The sequence below is a fragment of the Anomaloglossus baeobatrachus genome, chromosome 1 (genome assembly GCF_048569485.1).
Source record: "Anomaloglossus baeobatrachus isolate aAnoBae1 chromosome 1, aAnoBae1.hap1, whole genome shotgun sequence".
Classification (NCBI taxonomy): domain Eukaryota; kingdom Metazoa; phylum Chordata; class Amphibia; order Anura; family Aromobatidae; genus Anomaloglossus; species Anomaloglossus baeobatrachus.
In genome coordinates, this window is record NC_134353.1 from 171,044,418 (window position 1) to 171,061,667 (window position 17,250).

The 17,250-nt window shown below is 42.3% G+C and overlaps 1 protein-coding gene across 2 annotated transcripts in view; it reads left to right on the forward strand.

The window, feature by feature from the left end:
• Positions 1–13,825, forward strand: part of SCRG1 (stimulator of chondrogenesis 1) — a 61,283-nt gene extending 47,458 nt beyond the window's left edge. For both annotated transcript variants that reach the window (XM_075334912.1, XM_075334921.1), the window contains 2 exons: positions 1,071–1,349; positions 13,112–13,825. In XM_075334912.1, the coding sequence (XP_075191027.1) occupies positions 1,114–1,349; positions 13,112–13,166 (291 nt within the window). In that variant the 5' untranslated portion in view covers positions 1,071–1,113 and the 3' untranslated portion in view covers positions 13,167–13,825. The remainder of the gene's footprint in view (positions 1–1,070; positions 1,350–13,111) is intronic.
• Positions 13,826–17,250: the final 3,425 nt, after the last annotated feature.

A 17,250-nucleotide genomic window follows, 5' to 3' on the forward strand; every position in this document is an offset into this window, starting at 1 on the left:
AGCTTCTAGCTTCCCAGTTGCAGAAGACAGTTCACAGAGCAGATTACATAGGATAACAAACCTTTACTTCTGGAAGAACATGAGGTAATGATATGCAGTCATACAGAATTGCATCAGGAAGAGAAAGCAAAACCAAAAAGAAGCAAAAGACTTTTTACAATAGAGAAATCTTTACACAACATCGCCATCTACTGTTAGATCAGCATAAAGTCCTCCTTCACACAGTCAGAGAAGTCCTCATCTGTTGCATATACCAACAGGGCAGACTTAACCTTTCACCCAGTTCTATGCAAACATTATAATACCTTACCAACACAACTATACTTTACACCTTAGCCTAATACACATAGATTAAATTATTAACACTGCTACATCTTATGCATTACTATACCTTACATTATACATTGCCATAACATTGTTATACATAACTCTATTAAAGCGTACATTATACAGAAACGCAATACATTTCACATTACATCAATATGATTGGTGTCTGTGGGGGGAACATGAAAGCCCGTCCATCTCCTTATCTCCTTTCCACTGCATTCACAGTTATATGGGGACATTCGCTGCACTCATATTCATACAGACACCAGCAATTTCAATGAATAACATACAATATACTGTCTGCAGATCGAACACCAATTTCAACAGAACAGGTTTACTTTAAGATGAGCAAATATGTTGAGCTTTGGGTCTCAGGATGATATGCTGCATTCTGAAATCAACATCTTCGGCACAAACAGTTTTTTCCTCACCCTTTTGTGGAGAATATGGTTGTTATATAGCATCTGATGGAGAATATTATGTATTGAAATATAAAAAAAAATAACATTGGCTCTGTATTCAATACCTGCTCCTTAAGAAAAAAATATGATTTCAAATAATAACATTTACCCCAACCTTACCTGAGGTCACCAATACAGGCCCATACATACAGTACTTGTTTGTCTGATCAAATACATGGGAATAAATGCATGCTGCTCCTGAGGTCTGAATCATTACATTGCATTGTAAAACTTCTTGTTAGATATGTCATTCACAGACTGACCATTGTTTGTATCTTTCAGGTGAAAAACCTCTGAAATAGTACATCTCATCCTTAGTATCACAATGAAGGTTCTCCAAGTAGCATTGCTATTATTTGCTATATGGGAAATAAGCGCCACTCCCGCTGGTCGCCTCTCCTGTTATAGAAAGATTTTAAGTGATCGAAACTGTCACAATATCCCTGAAGGAGTAGAAGATCTTCTTCCACTGAATGGAAACCTCCAGGATCACTTGTTGCAGGGAACCGGATGTGAGATAGTCTGTTATTGCAATTTTAATGAACTGTTCTGCTGTCCAAAGTAAGAATTGTCGCCTTTTATATTTTTGATAAGTTTTTCTTTGACTTATATAACTTCTGTGATATAAAAGTAACAACTCATGCGTTTGGCTGCCACAGCGGAGAGACATATTCAGGTTACTCCAATATGTATAATCAGCCATTTCAAGCCTGCAGCAAAATCTGCTTCCTCGCATTTCACTTTTAATGACCCTGTTCTTTGCATTACATAATACACTAATAAATATCACAAGACATTTCTCACTGTAAACTCACAACTCAGATTCATTATTTCTATTATACATAAAACAATAACACATAGAGGAATGTTGGAAGAGCTAGTGATGGGGATGATGAGTTTTGTTTGCTTACTTATCAATAAAATGTGAATCTTTACTGATCAGCTCAGTGTACCGTGCCTTGTGAAAGTATTCACCCCTTTGGCTTTTAACTTATTTTGTTACATTACAACCTCTGTTCAAATATTTTTGTAATCCGATTTGTGTGTGATGTATCAGCACTAAATAGCCTGAATTTGGGAAGTGAAGTGAGAAAAATAATGGCAAAAATTAAGTTTATGGAATAAAATAAATAAAAATTGCCATGTTCATGTATTTACCCCTTATTCTATGAAGCTGCTAAAAATTTCCGGTCCAAGCAATTACCGTTATAAGTCACATGCGTAGTGAAAGGAAATCCACCTGTGTGTAATCTAAGTGTCTTGTGGTCTGTCAGTATATACACACCTTTTCTGAAAGGCCACAGAGACTGCAACACCATTAAGCAAGAGGCACCACTAACCAAACAACCCCATGGAGACCAAAGAGCTCTCCAAGCAAGTCAGAGACAAAGTTGTTGAGAAGTACAAGTCAGGTTGGGTTCTAAAAACATATCTCAATTTCTGATGATCCCCTGGAGCACCATCAAATCCAAATCATCAAATGAAAAGAACATGGTACCACAACAAACCTGTCAAAAGAAGGCCGCCCACCATAACTCAGACCAGGCTAGGAGGACATTAATCAGAAAGGGAGCACAGACACCAAAGGTAACCTTGAAGGAGCTGCAGAGTTCCTAAGCTGAGACTGAAACTTTTTGGCCACCAAGGTAAAAGCTATGTCTGGTGCCAAACCAGCAAAGCTCATCCCCCCAAGACAACCGACCCCATAGTGAAACATGGTAGTGACAACATCATACTGTGGGAAGCAGGGACTGGGATAATGGTTCGAGTCAAGGGGAAGATGGAGGATGTGAAATACAGGGACATTCTGGAGTAAAACCTGTTTCAGTCTGTCAGTGATATGAGACTGGGACAGAGGTTCACCATCCAGCAAGACAATGACCCAAATCATACCGCTATAGCAACACATGAGTGGTTTAAGGGGAAAAGTGTAAATGTATTGGCGTGGCCTAGTCAAGTCACAGACTTTTAATCAATTGGGAATCTGTGCTTAGACTTGAAGATTGCTGCTCACCATTGGAAACCATCTAACATTGAAGGAGCTGGAGTACCTTTGCCTTAAGGAATGAGCAAAAATCCCAGTGGCAAAATTATGAAAGCTTATAGAAATACTGACTTGGAATTTTGGGGGGCAGCGAATAGTAGTGCACACTGAAGTTTTGAGTTGTTTCACCCTATTTCTTGTTTGCTTCACAATAAAAAAAAAATGTTCACAGTTGTACACCTGTTCTTTACATGAACTGATGCCAACCCTCGAAATAAAACCGTGAAATTCCAGGTTGTGAGGTAGCAAATCACAAAAAATGCCAAGGGGGTGAAAACGTTTGCAAGGCATTATAAGTATCACCGCTTTAACTGATTATATAAAGAGTTGGTAGTGGAAGCATCAGTCATGCTCTATTAATGAATGTTCTTCTGTAATTGTTTCACAATTTAGATTTTATACCCAGAAGAAAACTGACATATAACTAGTATAGATTTTCTTCACTGTACCGGGTGTCTGAAAAATATTTGCTGCGCTAACATAAAACGAAGCATTAGTCAGGAATATTACCTATCTCTGAGGAGCAGAATACATAAATCCAACTATTAATAACTGTTTCATGAATCCCTGTGAGCACCTTCATTATTTTACTCAGCTGAAATATATAATTACAAACCTATAAATTTCCTGTTTGTAAACCAGTGCAACTGAAGAAAAAAGATTAAAAAAAAGTTTTTTTCTGTTAAAGAAAATTCATGCAAAGTTTTACTGAACATACAGCAGCTACAAGCTCAGAGGGCTCTAGGACAGTAGTGTTACACTTTCCACTTGTTATTGTGGCCCACTGCCATCTACAGCAGTGTCTCCCTAACTCAAGTCCTCGCGGCCCCCAAAAGGTCAGGTTTTCAAGATTTCCCTAGTAGTGCACAGGTGAGAAAACCTATGGAAATTTTTGATGCTTTTATAATAATTCAATCACCTATGTAATACTGAGGAAATTCTGAAAACATGATTTATTGGCGGCAATGAAGTCTGGAGTTTATCATACACTGGTCATAAATGGCTGGTACACCCGAAGTAAAAAGAACTAAAGGGTTAGCTATTAAGTTTAACTAATGTGGTAAGGATTACCCTACTCAGCTTTAACAGTATTCTCTCCTCAATTGAATGAATACACCGTGTGCAGAATTATTAAGCAAATAAGTATTTTGATCACATGATACTTTTTATACATGTTGTTCTACTAAAAGCTGTATAGGCTTGAGAGCCAACTACCAATTAAGTAAATCAGGTGATGTGCATCTCTGTAATGAGGAGGGGTGTGGTGTAATGACATCAACACCCTATACAAGGTGTGCTTAATTATTAGGCAATTTCCTTTCCTTTAGCAAAATGTTTCAAAAGAGAGATTTGACGGGCTCTGAAAAGTCCGAAATTGTGACATGTCTTGCAGACGGAAGATGCAGTTTTGAAATGACCAAACTTTTGATCACCGAACAATCAAGCATTTCATGGCAAATAACCAACAGGGTCGCAAGAAGCGTGTTGGGCAAAAATGGCGCAAAATACCTGCCCATGAATTGACTAAAATCAAGCGTGAAGCTGCCAAGATGCCATTTGCCACCAGTTTGGCCATATTTCAGAGCTTCAACGTTACTGGAGGGTCACAAAGCACAAGGTGTGCCATACTCAGGGACAGAGCCAAGGTATGGAAGGCTGAAAAACTACCACCTTTGAACAAGAAACAAGATAAAATGTCAAGACTGAGCCAATAAATATCTTAAGACGGATTTTTCAAAGGTTTTATGGACTGATGAAATGAGAGTGACTCTTGGTGGGCCAGATGGATGAGCCAGAGGCTGGATCAGTAAAGGGCAGAGAGCTCCACTCCGACTCAGATGCCAGTAAGGTAGAGGTGGGGTACTGGTATGGGCTGGTATCATCAAAGATGAACTTGTGGGACCTTTTTGGGTTGAGGATGGAGTGAAGCTCAACTCCCAGACCTACTGCCAGTTTCTGGAAGACAACTTCTTCAAGCAGTGGTACAGAAAGAAGTTGGTATCGTTCAAGAAAAACATGATTTTCATGCAGGACAATGCTCCATCACATGCATCCAACTACTTCACAGCGTGGCTGGCCAGTAAACGTCTAAAAGATTAAAAAATAATGACATGGCCCCCTTGAATACTTGATTTGAACCCCATAGAGAACCTGTGGTTCCTCAAAAATGTGAGCTTTACAGGGAGGGAAAACAGTTCACCTCTCGGAACAGTGTCTGGGAGGTTGTGGTGGCTGCTGCACGCAATGTTGATCGTAAACAGATCAAGCAACTGACAGAATCTATGGATGGTAGGCTGTTGAGTGTCATCATAAAGAAAGGTGGCTATATTGGTCAATAATTTTTTTTTGCTTTGTTTTTGAATGTCAGAAATGTTTATTTCTAAATTTTGTGCAGTTATATTGGTTTACCTCGTTAAAATAAACAAGTAACATGGGAATATATTTGGTTTTTATTAAGTTGCCTAATAATTCTGCACAGTAATAGTTACCTGTACAAACAGATATTGTCCTAAGATAGCCAAATCTACAAAAACCCCACTCCAACTTCCAAAAATATTAAGCTTTGATATTTATGAGTCTTTTGGGTTGATTGAGAACATAATTGTTGATCAATAATAAAAAAATCCTCTAAAATACAACTTGTCTAATAATTCTGCACAGTGTACGCTCTGTATCTATATTACCATGATATATATATATATATATATATATATATATATATATATATATATATATATATATATATATATTGGGTGAAATAAGTAGTTTGGAAATTCATCAGTTTGTCTTGCAACAATAAGGTAGTGAAGGTCTTGAGCCAGCTCACTGGTTTTACCCATCATGAGATGTTTCTTGTGTGGCATCTTGGTGATGAGACACCTTTTTATATTCCATCAGTTGAACTAGCTGATATGATTTTACAATAAGTGGCAGCATTGCTTCTAATTACTGATAGATTTCAGCTAGTGTCATGACTTGAAGGTCCTGAGCCAGCTCACTGGTTTTACCCATCATGAGATGTTTCTTGTGTGGCATCTTGGTGATGGGACACCTTTTTATATTCCATCAGTTGAACTAGCTGATATGATTTTACAATAAGTGGCAACATTGCTTCTAATTACTGATAGATTTCAGCTAGTGTCATGACTTTCCATGGCTTTTCACAACTCTTTTAATGTGTCCAATACTTTTTTCCATGTGTCATTTCTCATTATTACATATCACTACATTTATTGATACCACTACATTTACGGACATCAATGGTTTCATTTCTTTGCCTGTGCGGATTGGATGGGTTGTTACTGACATCGGGTGAGAAATTCATGTCATTAGCACCTTTAGAAATAAATTTAGTTAGAAAATTGATGAAACGTTCAATATTTATTTCACCCGCTATGTATATACAGTCATGGCAGAAAGTGTTGGCACCCTTGAAATGTTTCCAGAAAATGAAGTATTTCTTCCAGAAAATTATTGCAATTACACATTTTTATTTCCTTTGTGTGTATTGGAGCAACACAAAAAAATACAGAATAGACAAATTACACATAATTTCACACAAAACTACAAAAATGGTCTGGACAATATTGTTGGCACCTTCAACATAAAATATTGTTGTACAGCCTTTGGAATAAATAACTGCAATCAATTGCTTCCAATAACCATCAATAATCTTCTAACAATGCCCCCAAGGACACCAAAAACATGTATACCCCACCAGTATTGTCTATGCCCCCAGTGATGTCTATGCCCCCAGCTCCCCTGTGATGTATTTACCCCCAGCCCTTCCTGGGATTTATATACTGTAGCCCTCAGCCCCTTCTGTGATGTATATACAGCAGTCTAAAGGGGGCTTTACACGCTGCGACATCGCTAATGCGGAGTCGTTGGGGTCACGGAATTTGTGACGCACATCCGGTCGCATTAGCGATGTTGCTGCGTGTGACACCGATGAGCGATTTTGCATCATTGCAAAAACGTGCAAAATCGCTCATCGGTGACATGGGGGTCCATTCTCGATTATCGTTACTGCAGCAGTAACTATGTAGTTCGTCGCTCCTGCGGCAGCACACATCGCTATGTGTGACGCCGCAGGAACGAGGAACCTCTCCTTACCTGCCTCCCGGCCGCTATGAGGAAGGAAAGAGGTGGGCAGGATGTTCCGGCTACTCATCTTCGCCCCTCTGCTCTATTGGGCGGCCGCTCAGTGACGTCGCTGTGACGCCGCACGGACCGCCCCCTTAGAAAGGAGGTGGTTCGCCGGTCATAGCGACATCGCCGGGCAGGTAAGTATGTGTGACGGGTCTGCGCGATGTTGTGTGGCACGGGCAGCGATTTGCCCGTGTCGCACAACAGATGGGGGCGGGTACCCACACTAGTGATATCGGGGCCGATATCGCAGCGTGTAAGGTAGCCTTTAGTGTGCACTGTGTGGTCATGTCTGCTAGCAGTGACACTGCCAGGCTGGCACACAAACAGAATTAAAGGCGCAGTGTCTGCCCACTGGCATCGTCACTATTAGCAGACACATCACAGTGCATTGCGCGTGACCATGTCTGTTAGTGACAGCCATGGCACAGCCACATGCCCAGGAGGAGCTGGACGAAAGACAAACAGGGTAGGTAAGTGAAGAAGCTGCCGAGTTTAAGATATTAAAAAATCTCTAATGTGTTTGTCTGTGCATGTATGATGTATGTGTATGTATGTCAGTATATATCACTGTGTATATATTTATGTCTCTTTATATGTATTTTTGTGAATTTGTCTTCAAATATGTATATGTACAGTGTATATATATATATACAGTCAGGGCCAGAAATATTTGGACAGTGACACAAGTTTTGTTATTTTAGCTGTTTACAAAAACATGTTCAGGAATACAATTATATATATAATTTGGGCTGAAAGTGCACACTCCCAGCTGCAATATGAGAGTTTTCACATCCAAATCGGAGAAAGGGTTTAGGAATCATAGCTCTGTAATGCATAGCTTCCTCTTTTTCAAGGGACCAAAAGTAATTGGACAAGGGACTCTAAGGGCTGCAATTAACTCTGAAGGCATCTCCCTCGTTAACCTGTAATCAATGAAGTAGTTAAAAGGTCTGGGGTTGATTACAGGTGTGTGGTTTTGCATTTGGAAGCTGTTGCTGTGACCAGACAACATGCGGTCTAAGGAACTCTCAATTGAGGTGAAGCAGAACATCCTGAGGCTGAAAAAAAAGAAAAAATCCATCAGAGAGAGATAGCAGACATGCTTGGAGTAGCAAAATCAACAGTCGGGTACATTCTGAGAAAAAAGGAATTGACTGGTGAGCTTGGGAACTCAAAAAGGCCTGGGCGTCCATGGATGACAACAGTGGTGGATGATCGCCACATACTTTCTTTGGTGAAGAAGAACCCGTTCACAACATCAACTGAAGTCCAGAACACTCTCAGTGAAGTAGGTGTATCTGTCTCTAAGTCAACAGTAAAGAGAAGACTCCATGAAAGTAAATACAAAGGGTTCACATCTAGATGCAAACCATTCATCAATTCCAAAAATAGACAGGCCAGAGTTAAATTTGCTGAAAAACACCTCATGAAGCCAGCTCAGTTCTGGAAAAGTATTCTATGGACAGATGAGACAAAGATCAACCTGTACCAGAATGATGGGAAGAAAAAAGCCACATCCTCTGTAAAACATGGTGGAGGCAACGTGATGGCATGGGCATGCATGGCTTTCAATGGCACTGGGTCACTTGTGTTTATTGATGACATAACAGCAGACAAGAGTAGCCGGATGAATTCTGAAGTGTACCGGGATATACTTTCAGCCCAGATTCAGCCAAATGCCGCAAAGTTGATCGGACGGCGCTTCATAGTACAGATGGACAATGACCCCAAGCATACAGCCAAAGCTACCCAGGAGTTCATGAGTGCAAAAAAGTGGAACATTCTGCAATGGCCAAGTCAATCACCAGATCTTAACCCAATTGAGCATGCATTTCACTTGCTCAACTCCAGACTTAAGACAGAAAGACCCACAAACAAGCAAGACCTGAAGGCTGCGGCTGTAAAGGCCTGGCAAAGCATTAAGAAGGAGGAAACCCAGCGTTTGGTGATGTCCATGGGTTCCAGACTTAAGGCAGTGATTGCCTCCAAAGGATTCGCAACAAAATATTGAAAATAAAAATATTTTGTTTGGGTTTGGTTTATTTGTCCAATTACTTTTGACCTCCTATAATGTGGAGTGTTTGTAAAGAAATGGGTACAATTCCTACAATTTCTATCAGATATTTTTGTTCAAACCTTCAAATTAAACGTTACAATCTGCACTTGAATTCTGTTGTAGAGGTTTCATTTCAAATCCAATGTGGTGGCATGCAGAGCCCAACTCGCGAAAATTGTGTCATTGTCCAAATATTTCTGGACCTAACTGTATATATATATATATATATATATATATATATATATACTAGAAGGTGGCCCGATTCTACGCATCGGGTATTCTAGAATTTACGTATTGTGTAGTTCATGTATGATTTTTGTTATAGATATAGATATATATATATATATATATATATATAGATGTTGTTGTGTGTAGTTACCAAGTGTTTGTGTAGGGCGCTGTACATGTTCTGGGTGTTGTCTGGGTGTGGCGGGGGGTGAGAGCGGTATTGTATGTGTGTTGCGTTGTTTGTGGAGCGCTGTGTGTCTGTCGCGTTGTGTGTGTGTGTGTTGCGCGGTTTGTGTGGGTGTGGTGTGTTTTGGGGGGAGGTATGTTTTGTGCAATGTGTGTGTTGTGCGGTATGTGCGTATATTTATGTATGCCGCGGTGTTTGTGTGTTGGGTGTTGTGTGTGTGCAGCGTTGTCTGTGTGTGTGGGTGTCTATGTATGGCGGTGTTTGTGGTTCCCTGTGTGTGTGTGTGTGTGTGTTGGGGGGAGGTGTGCACCTCCCATCGTGCTCCATCCCCCATGCTGCGCACCCCCCATCATGCCCCATCCCCTATGCTGCGCATTGCCCATCGTGCTCCATCCCCCATGCTGCGCACCCCCCATCGTGCTCCATCCCCCATGCTGCGCACCCCCCATCATGCTCCATCCCCCATGCTGCACACTCCCCATCGTGCTCCATCCTCCATGCTGCGCACCCCCCATCGTGCTACATCCGCCATGCTGCGCACTCCCCATCGTGCTACATCCCCCATGCTGCGCACTCCCCATCGTGCTACATCCCCCATGCTGCGCACTCCCCATCGTGCTACATCCCCCATGCTGCGCACCCCCCATCGTGCTACATCCCCCATCGTGCTACATCCCCCATCGTGCTACATCCCCCATGCTGCGCACTCCCCATCGTGCTACATCCCCCATGCTACGCACCCGCCATCGTGCTCCATCCGCCATGCTGCGCACTCCCCATCGTGCTACATCCCCCATGCTGCGCACTCCCCATCGTGCTACATCCCCATGCTGCGCACCTCCCCATCGTGCTACATCCCCCATGCTGCGCACTCCCCATCGTGCTACATCCCCCATGCTGCGCACTCCCCATCGTGCTACATCCCCCATGCTGCACACTCCCCATCGTGCTACATCCCCCATGCTGCGCACTCCCCATCGTGCTACATCCCCCATGCTGCGCACTCCCCATCGTGCTACATCCCCCATGCTGCGCACCCCCCATCGTGCTACATCCCCCATCGTGCTACATCCCCCATCGTGCTACATCCCCCATGCTGCGCACTCCCCATCGTGCTACATCCCCCATGCTACGCACCCGCCATCGTGCTCCATCCGCCATGCTGCGCACTCCCCATCGTGCTACATCCCCCATGCTGCGCACTCCCCATCGTGCTACATCCCCCATGCTGCGCACCTCCCCATCGTGCTACATCCCCCATGCTGCGCACTCCCCATCGTGCTACATCCCCCATGCTGCGCACTCCCCATCGTGCTACATCCCCCATGCTGCACACTCCCCATCGTGCTACATCCCCCATGCTGCGCACTCCCCATCGTGCTACATCCCCCATGCTGCGCACTCCCCATCGTGCTACATTCCCCATGCTGCGCACCCCCCATCGTGCTCCATCCCCCATGCTGCGCACCCCCCATCGTGCTACATCCCCCATGCTGCGCACTCCCCATCGTGCTACATCCCCCATGCTGCACACTCCCCATCGTGCTACATCCCCCATGCTATAATAGTTCTCCTATTATACTCAGAGAGGAGTATAATAGGAGGACTGTAATAGGAGGAGTAGTCCTGGGGGGAGAGGAGTATAATGCCGGCTCCCTGCACATGTGTACCGGGAGCCGGTGTACACTGGTAACTATGATACACATCGGGTAACCAAGGGACCTTAGTTACCCGATGTGTATAATGGTTACCAGCGTTCACGGGCTCCGTCAAGATCCCAGCATCGCAAGGTTATGTCTGGCGCTGCTGGGATCGTGACGGAGCCGATGTAGAAGCAAGCGATATCCCAGGATGTTGTGAGTGTGTGGATGTGATGTGTGTGGTGTGTGTGAGAGTGAGTGTGATCTGATGTGTGTGTGTGTACTCACCTGGGAGTCGCAGCTCCGTGTCAGTTGGGCCAGAGCGAGCGTGCATTGCGTGAGGGGGGCGGGGCCTGCAGAGAGCCGGGGCAAGAGGCCAATCCGTGTGGGGGGGCGGGGCCATGGCGAGCCCAGCGGCCAATCAGCTTTGTGTCACCGTAAGGACACAATTTTGGAGCATGACAGACAGACAGACAGACAGACAGACAGAATAAGGCAATTATATATATATAGATATATATATATATATATATATATATATATATAAATATAAAATTAGCGAACTATGCTTAATATATCGCCAACATAATTATTTTAGAGAATACCTGATGTCACTTCACTGGTTAATAATGTTCATATTTACAGACTTTGAGCATATGCCATGTTCCTTGATGATAATCCAGTTAAGAACCCTTTTACTAAGAATCTAGTCATTATACTCGTAATATACCACAAATACTGTAGCTCTAACCTTATTGGGACAGTGGACAACCTCAAGATGCATATCTTAGGGGGGGTTCATCAATTAATTTTATTTTTGCATATGATAAAACCAAATCTATTTTGATCAGTTCTGTTTATCCCATTTTTATCCGTTTTTTGATGTGTCCATTTTTACCATCAGTGTAGCATCCCTTGTTCTTATATGCAAAAAAGAAAAGGTGGTTTCCAAGCTTCTTCTACATATTTGACAGTGAAAACCAGACAGTGCTAGGATGCACCTTCGATAGCATCTGTGTGCTGTACTGTCCGTTTTTTGCTTTTTTCATGGACCCCTTCACTTTAGTTCCTTTCCTTTTGATCTGCAAATAGGACCAAATTTGGACAAGCCTCCATCTCGCCATTGTTTGCAAAAAGGCATGACGTGAACAGCCCCATAGTCTATAATGAGTACATGTTGTATTTGAGAAAAACACTTTGCATAACTGCTGGTATTTTATTTACTGGCCCCAGGGAGTAACACAAAAGCATGAAAGGGGATGCAAGCCATATTTGTAATACAACTTTTTAGCCTTTCATAAAATTATATTATTTGCTGGGCTTCAGAGGACTGTGTTTTTTTAACCTAAACCCCTATAGATGTAATGGATTGTGAAGCTATTACAATAGTTTCTACTTCTTTGAGTCTTTATATCCTTTCCCGCTGAACAAAAACCATGTTTATATATCGGAAAAGTCAATTAGCTTAGGGGCCGATCAGTACAGGAATAACTAAAACTGCTGCTCCTTCTACTTCAATTGTTGGATAGTTGATGCAAGAAGATTTCAACTGTTGACCTTAAATTAACAAAGCCTAGAAAGGTATAGAATAAGAATAACTTAATTAGTTTTAACCTCAGTGTTGTTAAGCTACAGAGGCTCTCATCTACTTGGATTTAATGAAATGACTCTATCTTCTCTGGAGCTTGCACAATGTCCTAGCAGCACCATCTTTCCCATATTCCAGCAGTTAACAGTGAAGCTGTTTGGCTCGAAGAGCACAACTGAAGGGCTGTTATGTGCTCACAATGACGCCTCTGTTCCTTTCCCCTAAAGCGTCAGCTCGTGAACATGCCCAAAGAGCTGCCAGCTTGCATTAGCTTGGAGTCTAATGTTTCCTGAAGTATCAGAATATTGCCTTCACACAAGCATCAACTTCCACAGCTTTCCAATAATGATTTGCATCCAGCAATATTGTCCACTTACATAAAACATTTGCAATGTGTTAACTTATTCTGCACCTCTTTTTATTTTTAGAGACATTTTCTTCGGGCCAAAGATTTCTTTTGTGATTCCTTGTAAGACCCACTGACAGCGGCATTGCATTGTGATGGAGAAAGACAACATGAAGATTCTGAAGTGTTCACGGAAAATGGGAAGGATATAAAGTGAAATACCTCTACATTTATCATCATTGGTTTCTGCACTGCCGCCTTACACACCAACGTTTCATCTCTCCTTAGAGATACTGTACTTCAACAAGGACATTTTCTTCCAAGATATTGTGTATTTATCTATGACAGGTTACCTAAAAGTTTGATATAATACTTATGTATAACACTACATGTACTTAGAAAAGTTTTCACTTGTTAGAATGGAGAACGGGATCTGGTGGGTAAGGAAGATAAGCTTAGTGCAGTAAGCAAAGAGTTAATTCAAGGAAGACAATGGCAAATGTTATTATCCTAAATAATTCAATAAAGACGTTCTTGGAAGTCCTGTAGAGTGTCATCGACACAAAAACAAAAACTTGAAAAACATCATTGAAGGTTGGTAGTTATAAAACATCTTCTGCTACAAGATTAAAATTTCCAATGGATAGATAGCCCAGTGTATTTTCTATATATAGGATCTATATCTGTGGAAATGAAGCTACATTAATCCACGAGGTGAAGGTACATTTCCTTATCTGAGAAGGGAAGCCTAGCTAAACCTTTGCCAAGTGACTCGTGTTAATCCTCACATAAATAGCTGTGCATGAATTAATAGTACAATCAAATCTGTGAATATTTGTAATATAATATAATAAATAATAATAATAATAATAATAATAATAATAATAAAATATACCTTAATATAATGCTTTGTTCTCCACTTATGAGCCTTTCACCCTCCACACCCCTATTAGGGCTCCTGAGCTCATAATTTATTAAAAAACTTGACCAATACAAGAACTGTGAGATTACACATTGATCAGATTGCAGCTGCCTATAGAAGTCTTTGGAGAGGAAAGAGGAGAGATCTAAAAGAGCATAGTTAGAGAATAGGCAGAAAAACATTCACACTGCAGGTGCTTCTGCTTTCTACTGTGTTTCACCGAAAATAAGACGTCCCCCGAAAATAAGACATAGCAGGAGTTTTCAAGGATGCTTTAATATAAGACATCCCATGAAAATAAGACATAGCTGCGGTCAATAGTGAAGTGTCATGCAGTGGTGAAAGAGTTAAAGACACTGCAGGACACTTCATTATAGGCAGCGGGCACCCCCAGAAGAGAGAAGACAGAAGAAAGAAGACCCCCGAGCATACTCACCAGAAGCCGACTGGGAGCAGGTGAGCGCATCAAGGTCCTGCAGCGGAGGAACACACACACACACACACACACATAAGAACAGACACACACACATCAGATCACACTCACTCACTCTCACACACACCTCACACACACATCAGATCGCATCCACACACTCACAGCATCCAGTGATATCGCTTACTTCTCGGCGGCGATACTGTGCGTGCAATGACCTTCCAGGACCTGCCGGAGGATCACATGGCCAGAAGCATGTGGTATCTCCGGATGAGTGTGTGAGCGCGTATGTGTGATATCGTCAGTGTGTGTGTGAGTGTATGCGATCGGATGTGTGCGTGTATGCTGTCTGATGTGTGAGTGTGTTCTGATGTGTGAGTGTGTGTGTGTGAGTGTATGCGATCGGATCTGTGAGTGTCGGCAGAGGAGCACGGCGTGCAGCACAGCTGTTGTGACCGCCCACCGGAGGGCACAGGGAGAAGTGGGGTGTGTGTGTGAGTGTATGCGATCAGATGTGTGCGTGTATACTGTCTGATGTGTGACTGTGTGTGAACTTAAGCGATCGGATCTGTGAGTGTCGGCAGGAGGCAGAGGAGCACGGCGTGCAGCACAGCTGATGGGATCGTGGGGTGGGTGGGAGGAAGTGGGGTGGGTGTGTGTTTGTGTGTGAGTGAGTGAGTGTGATCTGATGTGTGTGTGTGTGTGGGTGTTTGTGTGAGATCTGATGTGTGTGTGAGATCTGATGTCAGCCAGACGCAGGGGAGCACAGCTGCAGGGAGATCACTGGGAGAAGTGTGTGTGTGTGTGTGATCTGATGAAGTGTGTGTGTGTGTGTGTGATCTGATGTCAGCAAGACGCAGGGGAGGCATGCAGCGTACCTCATGGGAGATCACAGAAGGATCTGGGAGCCATACAGACGCCCTGGGCTGGTAAGTATGACGATCCTGGGATGGGGGGCGGTCTGCTTTTTGTGGGGAGTAAACTTACCCCCAACCATGTCTCCTCGAGAATAAGACACCCCCTGAAAATAAGACATAGTGCTTTTTTCAGGGAAAAAAAATATAAGACAGTGTCTTATTTTCGGGGAAACAGGGTAGTAAGTGTTTTATCTCCTCTCACCCCTCCATCAACCACGCCTGTGCAGGACTCACAACCACAGTATTCAGTACTGTTGTATATTGTCCTCTGTCATAATGAAATATTGTACAATCCTTAAGACATCTCTACATAGCAGAAATAGCCACCCACACATTGAACATATGGGATTAATTCTAACAGGACAAGAGAGAGTTGACACTTCAAGCTCAATTGGAGGAAGACCTCCTGGTGTGGATAGATAATTGTTATACAGCAGATGTACCAGTTCAGACATGAAGTCTGGGATCTGTGTATACAGAACTTGAAAAGTACCACTACTGTCACCTCAATAGATAACTACGCCGGATTTCAAAAAGACTGCAGCTAGACTTTTTGGAGCCCAAGCCAAGTTATGAGTATTTGTTTGTTTTTTTTGTTGGAAGTGTAGATTACATATTTATAGGAGACACATTTTTGGCATTGTGACCTCAAGGTGAAGAACATATTTGTATATAATTGTGAGATCAGCACATCAGCCAAAAATTAATATATTTGATGATGCATACCATGTTTTATAGTATAGGTACAATTGTGATAAGAAACATGATCATGATATCTTCCGTCTGAGATCTCCAAGGGCAAAGATATGCTGAAAGTTTTGGATCTTATAATTTTCTAGAGACTGAAGCCACATTCTATGAACAGCACTGTTATGTTTCACTAAAGAGACAAAACAATCGCTGATCTCGGGGAGACCAGCCAGAGAAAACACTGCCGGCAGACAGCAAAGGTGCTCAACACAGTGAAATGGTGCATTGCCCACGGAAAGTATGCAAATCAAAAAATGTTCTGTGGAGACTCTGTTAGGAGTCTTGACACGGAAAATAGCCAGATATCCCTCCGGGAAGGGCTATCTCGCTATTTTCTGTGTCGAGACTCCTAACAGAGGCTCCACGGACCCTTTTTTGATTTGCATGTTTCACTAAAGGGCAGTTATGTGGGTGTAACTTGTGTTAATAAAAGCAAATGCCAAAGTATGATCCTTGGGTTATTGTGGAGCTTGGCAGTGACTGTCCCGAGATGTGTATAGATTTTATATATATATATATATATTTCTTTATATACATATATATTCCATGTTTTGGAATCGGTCGTATATATATACAATTTACTCACTGTGAGGTCCATAATAATCAACCTAATATTGGAAACAGCCGTGGTTTCGTCTCATCAGTTAGTGCATAATTGTACTGATGATTGTGGGCAGCAGGGTGCTCTCGGTGACATCTTCCAAGCTGCTGTATATTCTGCAGATTTGCTACAGAGAGACAAAGAAGCAGGTGAATTTGGCAGATATCATTGAAGCTAGTATCTATATATTCGTTCAGAGACAGCTAAAACTTAGAGAAAGAGCCACAGAGAGAAAACTTGTGAATAATGTACACACCACACAAGGCAGCTTATTCTTAAAAGACCCTGAAAAAGTTATGCTTTAAATAGGACCTGTTAAAATCCAACATATGGTTCCAGAGATTGGGATTTTTTGTTTGGTGCTGATTTTATGATCTTTAGCATGAGGGACGGTGGCTGGTCAAAGGGTAATTATGCAGAGCAGCCTACAGACCCATCCCATCCCCAGAGGATCCAGTGAGCCATGCCTTCCTCATAGAAAGCATAAAAAATAACATTGAATAAAAAAGCCCATATCTCTGGATGTGTATAGCAGATTAAAAAAATGGATTAATGAGGAGAACTGCAAAAATAAAATAAGAGTAAATACGGGTCACTTTTG